We start from the raw sequence: 20,462 nt of genomic DNA on the forward strand, positions 1-20,462 counted from the left end.
GGGGCGTTAACTAGCCTTAGTCCACGAGTCTATATTATTAAAGCTTGAAGAACCTTTTTCAATGGAGTTTTCCCTCTATCTTTTGACAGAGTTCCTGTCTTTTTGGTGAAAGGAGACCCCTTTTACAGTGTTCTGTAGCTTATATTTATAGGTTAATGGGAACACCGGGTCTGGGCCGAATTCGACCCAAGCCCATCGGAGAAATGGATATATGTGGCCTTTCTAGTGGAGGCCCAATACAAAAGGTACAAAATACATGAATTCCAAGCCAGCTAAGGCCCAACAGGTTGACCTTAGAGCTATGTCTCGCCCGACAAAACGGCGCTTTTGGTCTGGTCACTTCGAGTCACGAGGTAGATTCAGGAGACAAGACCAGTCAGAGTACTTGGCTGCACAGACCTGACACATCGGCGTGCAATCCCGAGGTGGCCTTTTCTGCAGGTGAAAAGTGGGGACAACGCCCACGCGGAGTGAGGCGGCTTCAGGGTCCTGGACGCTTGGCCCCTTCAACCAGGGGGTGAGGTGATCCGGGTCCGTTTACCTTTGTCCCGCTTCGTTTACCATAGGCCCGGGCCGTATCAGGGTTCGGGATCGGGACACGTAGGCCGCGGGGGTCCGAACGCTTTGTACATCGCCCGGACTATCGTCGCGGAGGAGGGACCCGGAGGGACATTCCGGACCCCTCCAATGGGCCCAGACATGGGTCCCCGGTCCATACCCTTCCCCTTGGACATTCTCCATACCAAGAGGCCTTGGGCCGTGCTTACATGGCCCCTGACAATGGGCCTGGACGAAGGCCCCGAGCCCACACAAGAAATGGGGATAACATTTACCCCCCAAGCCTTCGCCTAGGCCTGCCAGGAGGAGGGTTACATCGTCCCCACGACGCTCGCTTGGTTGCCTCCCCAGTTCCTGCCCGAGTTCGCGGGTCCGGATCAGAGGGCCGTGGCATTGGTTGGATGCTTGGCCTGGATCGCTTACCACGATCCGGGGACGTTTACTTTTGTCCCGCTTTATGGCAAGGACACACGTGTCGCCAGGTGATTGCTACACGGGTCTTGAAAGGTCGCCTAGCCCTCCCAAGGGTCGCTAGGCCTAGACTAGGGTGTCAGCGCACGTCTCGAGGCGTCCCATCCGCACGGGGGGGCCATCATTAATGTCCCTGGAACGAGGTGGACCGTAGGATGGGGCGACCTTTGGCATCCGTCACTCCTGGGCCGTCAGATCTGAGACGGCGAGGATCCAACCTGAAAGGACTCATAAATGTCCCTGCGCGACTCCTGACCGTCTGATGAAGAGACACCCGTTCGTTGGATCGTGGGCCAGAACTTGGGGCCATTATAAATACCCCACGAAAACCACATTTGGCACTTTTACCTCTTCGAACCAGCTTAAGAACCGATAAACACTACTCGAGCCTTGCATGTCCGACATCGCCGACGACATACATCGCCACCTGCTAACTCTGCGCCGCTGTCTGTTCCCCAGAACCCCAATTTCCGCTCTTCTACCTGAAGACGTATCCCGGGTTTGTCCTGCCGACGAACTACTACACCGGCTGCATCACTTCAAGAACGAGGTTCTGCTGTCCTTACAGTCGGACAACCATCATCTTCTACGGTCGACACCACACAGTAAGTCTTTTTAACTCTCTTGACAACTTTGTGAACTTATGATGTTCTTTTGATGCGTGCGTTTAGGCTCTATGCTTAGAAGTTGTTAGGAAGGCCGCCTAGTTCGGGTTGCTCTGTATCCAGACGCCTCCCGGATAGAGGGCGGGTCTTAGCAGTCTCCTATTTTCCCGATCAGGGTTCTGTGGCTCTTCGGAGTCCCGGGCCTGGTCCGAAGGGGCTCCAAGCAGTCCCTAGGAGACCCCCTGTACCTTAACCGACTTTCTTGGGTTCAGGTACTGACTGCTTGGCTTTCTTGCTTTGTTCCCAGATCACCAGCTATGGCAATGGGCGTCATGCTCCATTCTGAAAAGGAGGTCAATAGGGCCCCTATCGCCGTTTCTGGATCCCAAACGCCCAAGGGCAACAGATGGGAAATGGACGTAACGGCCAACTCGTTCCGGAATTACCAGATGATGCTGCTCCTGGAGCAGCGTCTGGGCATCGAATCAACTCCGGGCCTCTTTCACAATCGCCTAGCCAGGCTCGAGGAGCGGGCGCATACGTCCGTGGAAGGATTTGGAGCCTGGAGTGCTTGCCATATCAGCGCGGGAGCTACGCTCCCGCTTCATGACTATTTCGTGCGGTTCCTAACGTACGTGGGAATCGCACCGTTCCAGCTTCTGCCACAAGCGTACCGTCTACTTGCTGGATGGCGGGTGTTTTGCGCCGCGAAGGAGATCACGGAGCCCACCCCTGTGGAGGTCTTGTACTTCTACAAGCTGGAGCCGCAGGTTAACGTCAAGGACAAGACCCTGGACGGCTTTTATAGGCTGAAGCCGCGGAGCAGCTACCCCGCTCCTACCAGCTCCTGGAGGCATCCCCCGGACGTCAGGCATTATTGGTTCATGATGTCCGGGTTCCTCGTGGACAAGAACCCCACACTGTTGTTGGACTTCCAGCGAGTGGGTAAGTATTTCCCTGGACCTCTCTTTTATTCATCTTTTCTACTCGTCTCTTATCATGTCTTCCAGGTGGCAAGGCCCTTCGCTCAAACCCCCCTTACCGAGTTCATCCTGGAAAGGAGAAGATTTTATGCTAAGTTGACCGTGGAGGATCTGGACGTAGGGGGCTACGTCACGGACGACAATCTCCGACTGGTTGGGATGCTCGTGGCCACCCAGACCATTGTTATCCCGAACCTTCGGGGCATCCCCTGCGAGAAGACCATCGACGTCTGTGAGCAGTTGGCCCTGGACCACATTGCCACCGTGGTAAGAGCAGCGTGGGCCAACGCGGCCCAGCGTAAGAAGAACCAGCCCCCGGCGGAAGTGGCCACCTCAGAAGAGCTGGAGGAGCTCTTCGAAGATGCCCTACCAAACGTCGGGACTCCCGGGGCTAGCGTATCGGGGCGAGGTAACTCCCCTTTAATCTTAACTTATGCTCCTCGAGTCGGGGACTTAGCTAGGGATAGGCTAGTACCCCCGGGCCTCGCGTTTGGGGCCGATGGGGAGATGAGGCCTTCGGTTCCCGTCCCTGTAGGCTCAGAGGTCCTCATGTTCTTATCCGGGTTCCTCCAGTACGGGGGCTTCTTGAACCCGGATGACATAGGGGATCGGGTCCATTCATTTGCTTTAAGGGAATTGAGTCTCGCCCGGGGCCTAGATGAGGGTTCGTCCCGGGTCATTTCTAACTTTGCTTTGTGTGTTTTCATCTGCTTGGTTTACCGCCCTAACTCCTTTTTCTGTACTTTTAAAGAGGACTCCGACATGTCAAACCCGGCTAGCGAAATGAGGCGGCTCATCAAGGACAGGGCGCCCAAGAAGGCTGCCAGGAAGAGAAACGAGGTGACGGGCCCGGAGCCCCAGCTTGCCAGGGAACCATCCGGAACGGAGCTCCGTCCAGGTGAAGAGGCTCTGGCTGTGGTCCCCTTCCAGGCCGTGGAGCCTGCTGCAAACTTCGCCTCTGACCAGCCCCCCGTGATTGATTTGGAAGCGGGCGCGGCTGTTAGCCGGAGCTCCGGGAAGAGGGGCCCGGATGCTAACGCCGAAGAAGGCAACATCGGGAAGAGGCCCCCGGACGACGCGGGCCGGATCGACTGAAGAGTCACACGGGGAGAGTCGGCTGACCGCAAAGGAAATCCCCGCACCGCCAGTTCTTCCCCTACGCCCAACTCTTCTCGAGGAGGGGGAGTCAGCCCTGCGGGATGAGCAGGCCTGGCTGATCAACTGGACCTGGGAAAATGGCCGGTGTTGGAGGGACGACACTTACAAGGCCCTGACGATCCGTTGCCAGGTCGAATTCTCAGACCGTCCTGCCGAGTTCAGCGCTCCCCAGCCGATCGTGGACCGGCTAGTTGTCGAAGCGGGCTTCCGCCCTAAACTCGGCCAGGACACAGCCCCCCTGGCGGCTGATCTGCTGGACCAGGTTGGGAGCACCATGTCCAACCTTCAGCTGAAGAGGTACGCCACGATAGCCAACCCGGACGTGCTGTTCATCTCCCAGGCTCTCCGCCACCAGGCCACCGCAGTAACTTTTACTTCTCTTATACTCCTTCCCTCACTTGTTGATGATGGTTTTGTTTTCTAACTTTTCTTTGCTCCAGGTTGATCTGTTGTCCCAACGGAGTGCCGATCTGGTGGCCGAGCTTGCCATAAAGATGGAGACGGCCAAGCTGGAATTGGAGGCGGCCGTGAATCAGAGGGAGGCCGCCAAGGAGGCTCTTGGCCGAGAGACGGCCCGCATCCAGGCAGAGGTGGCCCGTGTGAAGGCAGAGCGCGAGGAGCTTGGCCACGCCAAGGCCAGGTTGGAAGAGGAGTTGTCCCGGAAGACAAAGGATGCCGAAGAACGGGCGACGCTTTTGGAGACGACCGTGGCGCAGTCCGCCCTGGATAAGGAGGAGATCCTGGCCTTGAAAGCCCGAGTCTGCGAACTGGGCAATTCTCTGCTTCAGGAGAAGGCGGCGCATGAAACGACCCGTCACGAAAAGGAGGAGGCCAAGGGCTTATTGGATGTCACCTTTGACGAGGCCATCTACATGGCCTGGTGCAAGGATAAGAGTATGAATCTCCTTGTCTTCCCTGATCCTAAGTCAAAGCGGGCCGAGTACGAGGCCAAGGAGAGGGAGGATGGAGACCTTTGGGCGGATGCGTTGTAGGCCCGAACCCTGGCCTTGTACTTTTATTAGTGTTTTTGGCTTGTAATTAAATTTAAAACACTGCTACCTTCTTTGGTTTTTACGAAGGCTTCCTTCCATTGTTCCAAGTAGAAATTTCATTTTGTTGCCGCGATTAACTGATTGCAAGGGTTTAGTCCCGGTTCCAACGGCCTGGACTAGACCCAATGACTTAATTTTCCAAGTTTCTAATCCTGGCACCCAGTCCAGGGCCCTCGGGGCTTGGTTTAACTTGGAGTTTTGTTCTCCTTTTATCAGTTTTAGGCCCTGGCTTTGCCCTGGGGCAAACCGGATGCTTTTATATCCCGGAGGTCAATTGTCCGGGTCAGACGAGCCCTGAGCTCCGTCCTCTTTATTTTACTTCCCCGGACATCACTTGTCTGGGGCGGGACCGACCTTGGTCCCAGTCCTTCTTTACGTTGTCTAAGGATGGTCCTCTTATATACCCCCGGAAGTCGTTCGTTCGGGGTGGGACCAGCCTTGGGCGAGGTCCTCTTTTATACCCCTGGACGTCGTTCGTCCGGGGCGGGACCGGCCTTGGGCTCGGTCCTCTTTTATATCCCCTGACATCGTTCGTCCGGGGTGGGACCAGCCTTGGGCATGGTCCTCTTTTATACCCCCGGACCTCGATCGTCCGGGGCAGGACCAGCTTTGGGCATGGTCCTCTTGTATACTCCCGGACGTCGTTCGTCCGGGGCGGGACCAGCCTTGGGCGTGGTCCTCTTTTATACCCCTGGGCGTCGTTCGTCCGGGGCGGGACTGGCCTTGGGCTCGGTCCTTTTTTATATCCCCGGACATCGTTCGTCCGGGGTGGGACCGGCCTTGGGCTCGGTCCTCTTTTTTATCCCCGGACATCGTTCGTCCGGGGTGGGACCGGCCTTGGGCTCGGTCCTCTTTTTTATCCCCGGACATCGTTCGTCCAGGGTGGGAACAGCCTTGGGCGTGGTCCTCTTTTTTATACCCCCGGACGTCGTTCGTCCAGGGCGGGACCAGCTTGGGGATGGTCCTCTTTTATATCCCCGGACATCGTTCGTCCGGGGTGGGACCAGCTTGGGGATGGTCCTCTTTTATACCCCCGGACGTCGTTCGTCCAGGGCGGGATCAGCCTTGGGGATGGTCCTCTTGAACTGTGGTCCGAGCCGGGACTAGCCTAAGCTTGCGCCCCGGGACCGGCCTTGGGCTCGGTCCTCTTTTATATCCCCGGACATCGTTCGTCTGGGGTGGGACCAGCCTTGGGCATGGTCCTCTTTTATACCCCCGGACGTCGTTCGTCCAGGGCGGGACCGGCCTTAGGGATGGTCCTCTTGGACTGTGGTCCGAGCCGGGACTAGCCTAAGCTTGTGCTCCGCCAGGTATTTGCTTATACCTGGGATGATACCCCCCGCAAGTGAGCGGAGACGGGTCTGGGGTCACTTGAGAAAGATTAGCATGGTTGTGACAATATCCCTTTATGACGTTTTGCACACGTCATTTCCATTGTTTGAAAGAAATTCGCCCTGAGGTGTACATTGTTTACAACGAAAATATTAAACTGGGAAAAGCTCCCGGACTATTGATAGTATTTGCGGAGATGCTCCGCGTTCCAGGCTCGCGGGACTTCCGAGCCATCGAGCCGCTTCAAGCGATACGTTCCAGGGCATACCTCGTGTCGGATCTCATATGGCCCCTCCCAATTAGGGCCCAGAACCCCCACTCCCAGATCTTGAGTAGCAAGGAAGACTCTTCGCAGGACTAGGTCGCCGGTTCCAAACTTACGACTCTTGACTCTGGAGTTGAAATGCCGCGCGATCTTGCCCTGGTACATCTTCAGCTGCACTTGAGACTCTTTCCAGATCTCTTCGATGAGATCTAGCGATTCCTGGAGTAAGGCGTGGTTCTGGGTGGGATCATATGTGTCGCGTCGGTGGGACGGGACGGTCATTTCGATTGGGATGATGGCTTTGCATCCATAGACCATAGAGTAGGGGGTGTGTCCGGTTGACGTCCTCTCGGTCGTCCGGTAGGCCCATAGTACGCGGGGGAGTTCCTCGGGCCATTTGCTCTTACAGGCCTGGAGCTTTTTCTTCAGTGTCCCCTTTAGGATTTTGTTCACGGCTTCTGCCTGCCCGTTTGCCTGAGGTCTGGCAATCGCGGAGAAGCTTTTCACTATACCGTGCCTTTCGCAAAAATTCGTGAAGTGGGCGCTGTCGAACTGCTTCCCGTTGTCGGACACGATTTTGTAGGGGAGGCCATACCGACACACTATGTTGTTGATGACGAAATCTAAGGCCTTTTTGGAAGTGATTGTGTTCATGGGCTCTGCCTCAACCCACTTTGTGTAATAGTCCACAACCACAATGGCATACTTTACCCCTTCTTTCCCGGTTGGGAGGGATCCAACAAGATCGATCCCCCACACTGCGAAGGGCCAGGGGCTATTCATCAAGGTTATCTCTGTCGGGGGGGCCCGTGGGACCTTCGCGTACCTCTGGCACTGTTTGCACTTGCGGACGTAGTCTATACAGTCTTTCTTCATGGTTGGCCAGAAGTATCCTTGGCGCAGGATCTTCTTGGACAGACTGGGCCCGACAGTGTGATCTCTGCAAAAACCCTCATGCACCTCATGCATGACGGCGCTCAGCTCAGTCCCGGACACGCACCTGAGGTAAGGCATGGATAGCCCCCGGCGGTAGAGTTTTCCGTCCATCATGACGTACCGATGGGCCTGGTACAGGAGTTTCCTGGCTGCGGCTCGGTCGTTTGGAACTTCCCCGGTGGACAGGTAGCGGATCAGCGGTCCCATCCAGGAAGCGAAGTGGTCGACGGTGTGGACGGCGGGGGCCTTGATGCTCGGGACGGGGAGATGGTTGACGGGAACCAGTCCGGCCAGCTCGGCCTCTGCGTCGGTGGCCAGCTTCGCTAGTGTATCCGCGAAGACATTTTGCTCCCGGGGGATCCGGCGGATGGAATGCGCTGCAAACGTCTGGAGCATTTCCCTCGCTTGAGTCACGTATGCCGCCATTCTCTCTCCCTTGGTCTGATACTCCCCCGAGATTTGTCTAACGACTAGCTGGGAATCGCTGTAAATTTTCAGGTTCGCTGCCCCTACTTCCCGGGCCAAGCGCAGACCGGCTAGGACAGCTTCATGCTCCACCTCGTTGTTCGATGCTTTGAACTGGAAACGGAGGGAATTTTGTAGCTGGTGCCCCTGCGGTGACACCAAGATGATCCCGGCCCCAGCCCCATTCTCGTTCGAGGCTCCGTCCACGAAGATTTTCCACACAGGCGCCGCGGGGGCTTCGGGAATATTTTCTTCCGGAGAAATCCTGGAACATTCGACGATGAAATCGGCCAGGGCCTGTCCCTTGATGGACACCCAGGGCACGTAAGATATATCAAACTGGCTCAGCTCCATTGCCCACTTCAGGAGTCTTCCCGACGACTCGGGCTTCTGCAACACCTATCGCAGGGGATGGTTGGTTAAGACCTTTATGGCGTGAGCCTTGAAGTAAGGTCGAAGCTTCCGGGACGCAATCAGCAGGCAGAAGGTCAGCTTTTCGATCAATGGGTATCGAGATTCAGCGTCTAGTAACCGCTTGCTTACATAGTACAGCGGGAATTGTGTCCTTTCTTCCTCTCGCACCAACGCGGCGCTGATCGCGTGCTCGGTCATGGCCAGGTATAGATACAGTGGCTCTCCTTCTACCGGTTTCGCCTGGATTGGGTCTTTGGCCAGGTGTTCCTTCAGCTTCCGGAAGGCCTCTTCGCACTCGGGCGACCACTCGAAACGCTGGCTTCCCCGAAGGACGTTGAAGAAAGGGACGCACTTGTCCGTGGCTTTAGAAACGAAACGGCTCAGGGTGGCCACTCGCCCCATCAGGCTTTGCACGTCCTTGTGCTTCCGGGGGGAGGCCATGTCGATCAGTGCCTTGATCTTATCCGGATTGGCTTCTATTCCCCGGAAACTCACTATGAAGCCCAGGAACTTCCCGGAAGCCACGCCGAAAGTGCACTTTTTAGGGTTCAGCTTCATCCCGTACTTTCGGATAACTGCGAAAGCCTCCGCCAAGTCGTTCAAATGGTTTTGGGACGTCTTAGACTTGACCAGCATATCATCGATGTATACCTCCATGTTTCGCCCTAGCTGGGCCCGAAACATCCGATTGACGAGCCTTTGGTAAGTTGCTCCGGCATTCTTGAGTCCGAAAGGCATGACTATGTAGCAATAGATGCCCTTGTCAGTTTGGAAACTGGTATGCTCCTGATCCTCCACGTGCATAGAGATCTGATTGTAGCCGGAGTAAGCATCCATGAAGCTCAAGATCTCGTATCCAGATGTGGCATCCACCATTTGGTCGATTCGGGGGAGCGAGAAACAGTCCTTCAGACATGCTTTGTTGAGATCCGTGAAGTCAATGCATGTTCTCCAGGTCCCGTTCGGTTTCGGCACCAAGACGGGATTGGCCAGCCACACGGGGTACACAACCTCGCATATGAAGTTGATGGAAGACAGCTTCTCAACCTCCAGCTTAAGGGCCTCAGCCCTCTCCGTCCCCAAAGGCCTGCGCTTCTGGCGGACCGGGGTCGCGTTTGGGTCAATACTTAACGCGTGGCAAATGATATTGCGATCGATCCCGGCCATGTCAGAGTGGGACCAGGCTAGAAGGTCCTGGTTTCCCTTGACTTGGGCGATGACGGCGGCCCGAATGTCTGCTGGCAGGCTTTTTCCTACTTGGATGATCCTGGTTGGATCGGTTCCGCTGATGCACACCTCTTCTATTTCGTCCATTGGCTCCAGGACGCGATCGTCCCCTATCCGCGGGTCCAGATCATCCTCTTCCTGGACCACCCTCTCAGCAGGAGGGAGGGGAACTGGTTCGACAGGCTCTTCTCGGACCATGTATATGGGTTGGGCGGAGACATGGTAGCACTTCCGGGCGCTCTTTTGGTCTCCCCGGACGGTCCCTACCCCTCTGTTGTCGCATGGGAACTTCATGCAAAGGTGGCGGATGGAGGTGATGGCCCCGAACTCGACCAGTGCGGGCCGGCCAAAGATGACGTTGTAAGCGGTGGGGAAGTCCACCACAACAAAGGTGCAGAACTTGAACGAGTGCTGCAATTCACCCCCCAGCGTAACCGGCAGCTGGATCTTTCCCATGGGGAGAAGCGCATCTCCGTTGAAGCCGTAAATTTGGGTCGGGCAGGATGCCAGATTCGCTTCCGTCAGGCCAATGGCGGTGAAGGCGGGTTTGAACAACAAGTTGACGGAACTTCTGTCATCCACCAACATGCGGGATACCAATTTGTTGGCGATTTAAGCATCTATGACCAGCGGGTCATGGTGCGAAAAGTGGACGTTGCAGGCGTCGTCCTCCGTGAAGGTGATGGGGAGGTTTATCAATTTAGGGCACTGAGCCGGAGCCTGGACAAGGGCGCAAACTTCCTGGTCGTGGTCCAGCTCGCTCAGGTAGCGCTTTTGGTCATTCCTTGAAGGCCCTCCCAGGTGAGGTCCGCCCGAGATGGTTGCCACATGTCCGTCAACTCGAGGGGGTGCTGCCCCGGAGGGATAAGGAATTCCGGGGCCGGGAACCTGCGCGACGAGGGCCCCCTGAGGGGCCTGCGCTGGAGGTCCCTGTGCATACCCTCCCTAGGGGGGGGGGGTATGCCCGAGTTGTTCCCGGGGCCATGGATTGCCCGGGGCTCGCTGACATGCCCGGGATTCCCACGGGCATCCTTACCCACTGGTGGAGGTGCCCTAGCTTGATGAGATTTTCAATCTCATCTTTGAGCTGCCGACACTCATCGGTGGTGTGGCCCACGTCCTTGTGATAGGCGCACCTTTTGCTGGTGTCTCTCGGGTTCCTTCCCCCATTAAACATGGGGCTAGGCTTCCGGTAGTCGACCGCCCTCTCTGTCGCCAGATAGATGTTTTCCCTGGTGTCCACCAAGTTTGTGTATTATGAATATTGGGGCTCGTAGCCCCTCTTCCCCTTTTTGGCCGGTTCTGGCCTTTGCCTGACCGCTTCCCCCGGGAGGGATTCACGCTTGCCTCAGTCACTCCCGTTTGTGACTGCTGGGCCACGACGGGGGCCATGCTGTGTCCTGCTAGCGCGACGCCATAACCGGAGAAGTGGGTTGACTGGGCCGGGGCGTACCCTGAAGTGGCAAGGTCGTATACCGTAGGGGTGTAACTGACCCCGGGCGTGACGGCCGGTCCCGGGGCAATGGGGGGCGTGGCGTAGGACTGCGCCGGGAACTGTCCCGTATATCCCGGAATCGTCTGAGAGACGAGATGAGGAGCTGGGGGCCACCCGAAGGCCTGGATCTGGGCTTCCTCCCAGTTGATGAATCCTTGGGCCCTCCTAATGAATTCTTCCAAGGTGGCGGCCTTGCTGCGCTGCATGTCATCCCAAAGGGGGGACCCGGCCCGGATCTCGGACTGCAGTGCCACCAGGCGCTGTCCGTCGTCGACTTTCGTCTTGGAGGCTTCTTCAGTAAAGCGCTGGATGTAGGCTTTCAATGTCTCCGCGGGGAGTTGCTTAATATTGGCGAGAGCGCTGATTTGCATATCCATCCTCATGGCGCCCACGAACTGCTTTTGAAACACTGGCTGCAGCCCGGACCAGGATTGGATGGACCCCGGTTTAAGCCTCTTCCACCACTCTTCGGCGGGACCGCCCAAAGTGATCGAGAAGCAGAGGCATTTGCCGTCGTCGCTGACATGGGCCACTGTCATGAGTCGGTTGTACCGCGAAAGATGGTCCCTGGGGTCGGTGTTTCCAGTATAGGCAGTGAGGCTCGGCATCTTGAACCCCTTGGGGAGTACGGCGTCCAAGATGTGCCTCGCGCATGGCTCTTTATCCTCTTCATCGGAGTCAGTGTCTACGCCTTCTTGCTTGCGGACCAGATGATCAGTGACCTTTTTTAATGCGGCCATCTGCTCCATGAGCAGCTTGGCCGTGCCATCCTCCAGGGGGATTCTCTCGTTCCTCCTGTCGTTGATGTTGTTCCTGAGGTCGCCGTCTCGAGAGAGGATTTTTTCCTTGCGGGCCCGCTTTTTCCGAGCGTTCAGTCCATCACGTAAATCTATCCGAGAAGTGTCATCCCCTGAACTGAGGGCGTGACGTTCCTCGCGGCGAGGCCGTTCCCGACGGTTCTTGTTAACCGAGGCACTTGGGTGCAAAGACCTTTCCGGCCCGTTTGGCCCTGGGGCGTGCTGGGGCTGTGCATTCCGTGGCCGCGTCCCCTGCGGATCGATCGGGTGGCCTCGTCCTGGGACGGGGCGCACCTTCTCTTTCCTAGGTAGCGGTCGTGAACGTGCCCCGGCTTTCTCGACGGGGGTGGTCTTCTCCCGGGTCTTCCGTCGCTCCCCGTCCAGGCCTCCTGGAGCCGTCTCGGAAAAAGGCTCCGGGGGATGGACCGGGCTGGCACCCCTGGGGACCCCGGCTTGCTCTCGGGGAGCAGGTTGCTGCGTTTCTGGAAGTGGGCCAGTTGTGGGGTTGGCTGCCGGACCCTGCGCGACCATGAGCGCTTGCAGGGCTTGGAGAGACTCTTACATCCGTCGATGCGCCTCCGCCTGCTCAGCGATCCTGGCTTCTTGATCCATGACTTGCTGCCTTAGTCTGGTCACCTCCAAGTCTTGCTGATCGCCGCGGGGGGTCTTGGGATCTGCAGCTTCGTCGTGGTACTCCCCCTCATTTTCCTCTTCATAATACTCCTCCTCGTTTTCCACTTCGTATTCTGTCCCACCCTCGTAGTCCTGTGACTCGTCTTGGTGAGATGTTTTAGGAGGCACGTTCTCGGGCAGGTCCTGAGGGATATGCTACGAAGGCAGCGGGTCTCCATTGCCCTGCTCTGGATTGGTAGGGTCGAAGGTGGTGTGTCGTGTGTTCACCATCGTAGTAAAGGCCTGACGTTAGCACTAGCTTCCTTCAGCTCTCAATGAAAGCACCAAACTGTTAACCGAGATTTTCGGCAACTCTATTAATAACTAATATTTACTGGTAAGTATAATGAAAGCAGAAGAATAACACGAGGTTTTTACGTGGTTGGGGTGTTAACTAGCCTTAGTCCACGAGTCTATATTATTAGAGCTTGAAGAACCTTTTACAATGGAGTTTTCCCTCTATCTTTTGACAGAGTTCCTGTCTTTTTGGTGAAAGGAGACCCCTTTTACAGTGTTCTGTAGCTTATATTTATAGGCTAATGGGAACACCGGGTCTGGGCCGAATTCGACCCAGGCCCATCGGAGAAATGGATATATGTGGCCTTTCTAGTGGAGGCCCAATACAAAAGGTACAAAATACATGAATTCCAAGCCAGCTAAGGCCCAATAGGTTGACCTTAGAGCTACGTCTCGCCCGACAAAACGACGCTTTTGGTCTGGCCACTTCGAGTCACGAGGCAGATTCAGGAGACAAGACCAGTCAGAGTACTTGGCCGCGCAGACCTGACACATCGGCGTGCAATCCCGATGTGGCCTTTTCTGCAGGTGAAAAGTGGGGACAACGCCCACGCGGAGTGAGGCGGCTTCAGGGTCCTAGACGCTTGGCCCCTTCAACCGGGGGGTGAGGTGATCCGGGTCCGTTTACCTTTGTCCCGCTTCGTTTACCATAGGCCCGGACCGTATCAGGGTCCGAGATCGGGACGCGTAGGCCGCGGGGGTCCGAACACTCTGTACATCGCCCGGACTATCGTCGCGGAGGAGGGACCCGGAGGGACATTCCGGACCCCTCCAATGGGCCCAGACATGGGTCCCCGGTCCATACCCTTCCCCTTGGACATTCTCCATACCAAGAGGCCTTGGGCCGGGCCCGCGTGCTTACATGGCCCCTGACAATGGGCCTTAACGAAGGCCCCGAGCCCACGCAGGAAATGGGGATAACACTTTCTTTATGCAATTCTAGTTTTACACTATTTACTCTCTATATTTTTTTTTTTATATAAAAAATGGATATTTTCTTCAATTTAAAATTCCTATCCACCTCCATAATTATATATTTATTAAAATATTCCATTGTAAAATTATACAAGGGGATATAACTTGATTCTAATTTATAATATATTTTTTAAAATAAAATTTAGAGAAAATATTTTATAAAATAAATATTACAAAAACAAATTACTATTAATAAATATATACAAAATTATCATTTCAATTCTATACTAAGAGTTAAATATTATCAAATAAAAATAGCTAACAAAGTAAAATATTTTTCTAAGTCCACAAATTATAAATTGAGTTTTATGTTTTTAGATTATTTACCAATCATATATTGAGTTTTTTAAAACTAAAAAATAGCTAACAAAATGCAACCAATCACATTTTCAGAAACATGTTTCCAGACAATGAATTCAAATTTTTATTTTAGAATCACATTTTTTAAAAATACAATTTTCAAATCGTGAACCAATCATGCCCTTAACAATTGTAGGTGACAAAACCTATTTCAGACAAGTTGCATCTCCAGTGAAACTTAGCGTATTTCCATAGCAGTAGACATCTATTACACTTAAAATAAGCTTGTAAAGTGACGAAATTAAACCTAGCTTGTCATTCTCATTAACTATACCATTGATAAACCCAGTTGCATTTCCAGAGCAACGCTATATATGTCTACCATTGCAAAAGCTTGTCAAAGTCTCGTACCAAACCAACTTTTTCTGTCTCATTCCGAAGACAATCTTGAAAAGACATTCTTCCTCACTCCAGAATCCACAACTTCTTGTTTAAGGAAAACATTTTTGGGCTTGAATTTATTCCATGAGTTGTGCCTCTGCACCAATGAGTCCATGATGTCTTGTACTCTGTCATTTCCTCTTGTTATATTTTTTTCTTCTCCTTTAGGTAATAGATTATATTCACTATCCTCATCTCCACTTGCGTTCTTATCTTCTCCAATATCCTTTGAACTAAAGTTCAAACGAGAAAACACACTAGATCTTTTTTCTTGAGCATCAGAATACAAAGGTTTAACATCCAGCAAATTACGAGTCCCCTCATTCGACGGGCAATCACCTGTCCTTGGGGAAGGACAAGGCAAAGCATCTAATGGCAATCCATCTAGCCTTGGAGCAGCGAATTCAACATCTATATTCTTCTTCCCCAAATCTTCAGTGTTCAAAAGAGCCAGAGGGAAAAACTGTTTAAGAGAAGACGCAAACTCTGTCTGGTCATTCGAGACACAGTCCACCACACACTCAGAATTGTCTGGGGATGACAATGGTATAAAATCTCCAAGATCGTCAGTACCAACATCTTTCGAAGACTCTTCTAAACTTTCTGATTCCTTCTCAGATATAATGGTTTCACTTCCTGAACCAATATCATTACTGGCAGCTCTACAACCACCAGAGTTGCAACTAAGTTCAGACACCTGGGATTGGGACAAGCTGGAACCACAAACATTGGCAGTATAATCCAATGGACTGCTTTCTGATTCATTGCAGATTACAACGGATGTCCCAGAAGATAATGTCTTACGGAATGGGGACCTTTCAGTCTCCACTTCTCCATCTTCAAATTCATAATCCGGCTCCCTTTTTCTTCTGCATGATAAAATTTTAGAAGTGCCCACAACCATTTTTTTAGAATTAAACAACCATAGAAGCCTGTTGACCTGCATTTTAAGCATTAAACCACACCTGATGTTATTATTATTATTATCAGCTATGGAGGTTACAAACTGAAATCTTAGGACTGCAGCCTATGTTATCTTTGCTATAACATAAAATACAGTATATCTGTTACATTACAAGCCCTCATCTCTTTCGCTCAGAAAGAGAACACTTGTACTGAAAAGGGTTATTTGTGAATTGGAGAGTGAGTTTTGTATTCGATATGTCAACGAGAGTCTCTAACTCTCTGTTTGGCTCTAAAGCACATGGGTTTTGTGTTTGTACAGTAAAATAGAACTTGGTAGGGTTCTTTGTTAGTAAGTGTCAATTGTTCCTAGCCTGTTCAAGTGGATTGAGTCTCATTGAGACTTGAACCGTGTAATCTTGCTGTGTTCTTGTTTTATCTTTATTCTTTCTATTTTGTTTGCCTTTGCTGTTTAGTTGATCATTTATTCCTAAACAACTATGACAGTGTGCAATGAACATAATAAACATCAAATTCCGGGTGATTGATTGTTACTGTGGTACAAATGAAGAAAATATTTTAGAGAAAGCGAACCTGATATTGAGACAAACCAAAGTTGAATTTGTAAGTTTCATAGTAATTATCCTCAATGGCATCACGAAACTCAGATTCACCAAGTGGATAACAGTCCCAAATTCTGATAAACCGAACCTAGCCATAACAACAACAATCAAACGCATCAAATTCTTAGCATAGCCAAACGATTCAACAAAATACAGTACAAATTCACAGAACCAGTAATGAATCCCATGCTCTTTAATCCCTTTCTTGAATAATACATAAAATCTGAGAAACAAATGATCCATAACAAGAAAACACAGTATTACAGTAACCCTTCAAAGTTCAAGAAACCATTTACCTGAGCCGGAAAGAGCCTTCCAGATGCTTTCTTATATGCATAAGTAACAATATTCATCTCACCATCAGAACAGGCCTGAAAGACGCCATGGAGTCTTCTCTCCTCATACTCGAAAAGGAAGAGAATCATTCCGGAGCGAACTTGCTTGACGAAATGGGAATAAGAATTAGGGAGTCCAAATAGCTTGGATCGTAGACACTCATGCAAAGTGGCGCGATTAGACATGAAGATTGCTCCGTAATCAGGAAACTCACCCCCAAAATTCTTCTTCTTCTTCTTCCACATCGTTTCTCTCATCACCATCGCCGTCGTCTTCTTCTTCTTCTTCTTCTTTTTTCAGTTTCTGGAAAGAATAGGACCTCTGAGAGTACCATATCCGTATCATAAGGTCTCATTTATGATCCAACGGTTGATATTCGCTCCACGTGGGATGTGTAATTGCCGTTGATCATGATCACCCGCCAATTAAAAATATATAAATTTAAATATATTAAAGTGGATATCTCCAAATAAATTATATCTTTTATATATATATATATATATTTTTTGCTATAAATTTTCCCTTTTTTCCAAAATAAAAATAAATTATTATTATTATTATATATTGTCATGACATGTGTTATGTTTGTCAGCTAAATTACTTATTATTTCTAATTTTCTATTAGGTGGAAAAAAAAGGACCAAACAAGATAATTGTGCTTCCATCAATTAATTTAATATACCTAAATAAAAGTAAAACTAACAAATTGTAGCAATCGTAAAAAAAAAAAAAAAATTTGCATTATAATTATATATTATATTATTAAAAATATCTCATTAACTATATATATAATCGGATATGTATATCTAAACATAAAAATCTTTCTATATATTAATATTATTAAAAATATCTAATGTCTAATTAATTACCTATATACAATTGATTATGGTAATATTTGATAATTAATTAAAAAACATTAACAACAAGTTATTAAAAAAAATATTTAATTAATTTCCTATATACAACAATCGGTTAGAGTAACAACTCATAATTAACCAAAAAAAATTAATGACAAAATTTATTAGAGTATAATTTATTATCAATTTTATTATTATTAAAATAAAAGCATTATTGATTTGTTTTTCTTTGTTATATATGGAAGCATACTCATAGAAGAGCTCATTGTCTTTCTTCACTACCACTATTAGGTTACAATTGTATTTTATTTTTCTAATTTTGATTCTTTCTTCCCCTTTTTTACATTGTAGTAGTGAGTCTTGACAATTTTTTTGTTCAATTACAATTGAATTTTCCTTTTATAATTCTGGTTTTAATTCTCTCTTCTACTGTCTCACATTGTGGTAGTAAGTCTTGACAATTTTTTTGTTCAATTAGTTTTTTTTTCTTTTCTTTTCATTTCATTTATTTTCTTGCTGTGAAACTATTTCAATGTTTTTGTGTGTCATTTTTCTCCTACTTCTGTGTAGTCTTTTAATAATGAAATATATATTCATAAATGAATGCTCTTCCACAACTTTGATCATGGAATTGATGATCACTTGAATGGGTATTTGAAGTCATTTTCAACTTTAGTTTTTAGTTCTTTTGTATTGTATTAAATTGTATTGTATTGAGATGAATAGTTTCTAGAATGCACTTGATGTGTCTTTTTTTTTTTTTTTAAAGTTTGACAATATACAAGTGAATTTTAGTCTCCTATTAATTTCTGTAAAATAAGAGCTTAAAAATTTCAGTAGCACATAGTAATTTTTTTTTCATAAAAGGGACACTTAATAAATTTTTTTTTGTCAATAATTCTATTTTTGGTTTTCATAAGGGAAATTTCACTTTTTATCTCTAATAATACCTAATATTACCAAAAAATCCCAACATTAATAATATTTTCAAATTAATGCTAAACTTTCCTCCCATACCCAAAATACCCCTCCCATTATATCAAAAATTCACAAAACCTTCTCTTCCACTCTCCTCCCTCTCTCTCTCTCTAATTCTCACGAAATCTCCATAAAACCTACAGTTTTGTATAATTTTCTTGTCAAAATCATTGTTAGTTATCTCCATTGTTTCTGTGAATTCGTTAATATCAAAGGCAACATCTATTTTGAGAGTTTTTGGAGGAGAAAAACCATGGGTAATGAGATTTTACATTTTGTGTTGGGTATTATTTGTTTACATTTTTTTTGGCTATTTTGAACAGATCTGAGCCTATATTGGTGTATTTTTCGGGATTTTTTGAGAGATTCCGCGATCTGTGTTTTTCTGGGTTTTCTGCAATTTTTTTGCTCGATAGAAGCTCGATAACGGTTCGATAACGGTTCGATGGTATGTAGAAGAAGGTCTTTGTAAGAGCTCGATGTAGCTCGATGTTAGCTCGATAATAGCTCGATAGGTTCGGTTTAGTGCTCGATGGAAACTCGATAAGGGTTCGATAAGGGGTCGAATGGATCTATAATATGTGAGCTCGATAGTAGCTCGATATGAGCTCGATAGGGTTCGATTGAGGGTTTGGTTGTGTTTTATGGTCGGTTTTGAGAAATGATAGCTCGATGCTAACTCGATAATAGCTCGATATGGGTTCGATGGAGGGTTTGGTTAGGTTTATGTTCTGTTTTGAGAAATGGTAGCTCGATTATAACTCGATAATAGCTCGATAGGGGTTCGATGGAGGGTTTGGTTAGGTTTATGTTCTGTTTTGAGAAATAGTAGCTCGATTCCAACTCGATAATAGCTCGATAAAGCTCGATAATGTTATTTTTTATTGCATTTCTGGAAAAATGACAGTTTTCCTGACAATGTTAATGTTTTTTTTTCCAACACAGGCTCTATTGTCTACGTTTTTGTATCCTACAATGGTGTTTGGGAATTACAAGGGAATAAGTGGATTTTCAAGGACCCTCAATGCACGGTGATACCGATGGAGGATACTGTAACGTACTTGCAACTTCTTGACATATTGCACAAGGAACTTAAAGTTGATAAACAGATGTATGAGTTGAAATTGGAGGTTCCTTACACTTGTGGCGACCAACCGTTTACACCCGTTCATGTTGAAAGTGATCTTGGTGTCCGTGCATTCATAGGAGTAACATCTAAAGAAAGGTTGGCCTTGTGTGTCACTCCTGTTAAAAAGATTGTCATTGCAGACCCATATTCCACTCCCGGACCTGAGGGAGCAGCCAGTACTTTAGGATTTCCTATTGGTGACCTGAGGGACAACCAGTATGAGTACAACCCCTATGTGAATGACGATCCGGTAGCCGAACACAATGAGGAATTAGGAGACAATTCGGTGGATGATGATCTATTAGCTGAACATTTGCAAGTAGAAGAAGCACAAGAACAACCAATACGTCATATTGCACGGACGAACCCACCAAGTCAAGGACGCCGAACACCTGGCACCAGCTCTAGTCGTCATGGTGGAACAGAATATAACTATACAGGGAACATTTCAATATGTTCAACAGAAGATCACAGAAAATGGAGTGCTCCCATGTTTACAAAAGAAGATATCATAGCTTGTAGTCGTTCTGAATCACCCTCATCCGGTATAGCGTTGGGGGAATTACATCTTGGGAAGACATTTGAGAACAAGATGGAATTGAAAACCAAAGCGGCTCTCTTTGCAATGAAGAATAATTTTGAGTTTATGGTTAAGAAGTCTGGTACTGATGTGTTGTATATCACCTGCAAGGATCCTGATTGTGGTTGGAGAATAAGAGGGAAAAAAGTAGCGCGATCAGAGATGTTTGAGATCACTGTTTATAATAGTGTACATACTTGCTCACTAGAATTGCGACAAAAAGACCACCGTCAAGCAGCACCTTCTGTCATTGGGCACCTTATCAAGAACAAATATGCTACTGATGGCACTAGCTATCCACCAAACAGCATAAAGGAGGATATGAAGAATAATTTTGGGATCGATATGAGTTATATTAAGGCTTGGAGATGCAGAGAGAAGGCACTCGGTTATGTTAGGGGGACACCTGAAGAATCGTACTCCAAGTTCCCTTCTTACCTGTACATGCTGCAGCAAAAGAATCCAGGTACAATTACTGATTTTGTCACAGATGACGGTCGCTTTCTTTACTGTTTCTTCTCACTCGGAGTTTGTAGAAGGGGATTTACATCATGTCGTCCTGTTATATGTGTGGACGGCACTTTCTTAAAGTCAAGGTACGGTGGCCACATGT

At 49.1% G+C, this 20,462-nt stretch overlaps 1 protein-coding gene across 1 annotated transcript; it reads right to left on the bottom strand.

Annotated features, from left to right (window-relative positions):
- Positions 1 to 14,076: 14,076 nt before the first annotated feature.
- Positions 14,077 to 16,604, bottom strand: LOC133829918 (uncharacterized). Its single transcript, XM_062259759.1, has 3 exons — positions 16,266 to 16,604; positions 15,941 to 16,057; positions 14,077 to 15,383 (listed from the first exon to the last, which is right to left on the bottom strand). The coding sequence occupies exons 1-3, from the start codon at positions 16,566 to 16,568 to the stop codon at positions 14,433 to 14,435; spliced, it is 1,371 nt and encodes a 456-aa protein (XP_062115743.1). The 5' UTR covers positions 16,569 to 16,604; the 3' UTR covers positions 14,077 to 14,432.
- Positions 16,605 to 20,462: the final 3,858 nt, after the last annotated feature.

Source organism: Humulus lupulus, chromosome 4, assembly GCF_963169125.1.
Source record: "Humulus lupulus chromosome 4, drHumLupu1.1, whole genome shotgun sequence".
In the NCBI taxonomy this organism is placed as follows: domain Eukaryota; kingdom Viridiplantae; phylum Streptophyta; class Magnoliopsida; order Rosales; family Cannabaceae; genus Humulus; species Humulus lupulus.

Excerpts from the sequence above, each read along its gene's own strand:
- LOC133829918 (XM_062259759.1), bottom strand. The coding sequence starts at position 16,568 with ATGGTGATGAGAGAAACGATGTGGAAGAAGAAGAAGAAGAATTTTGGG. Across the intron at positions 16,058-16,265 it reads GAAGGCTCTTTCCGGCTCAG|GTTCGGTTTATCAGAATTTG; the intron begins GTAAATGGTTTC and ends TGTTATGGCTAG. Across the intron at positions 15,384-15,940 it reads TTGGTTTGTCTCAATATCAG|GTCAACAGGCTTCTATGGTT; the intron begins GTTCGCTTTCTC and ends CTTAAAATGCAG.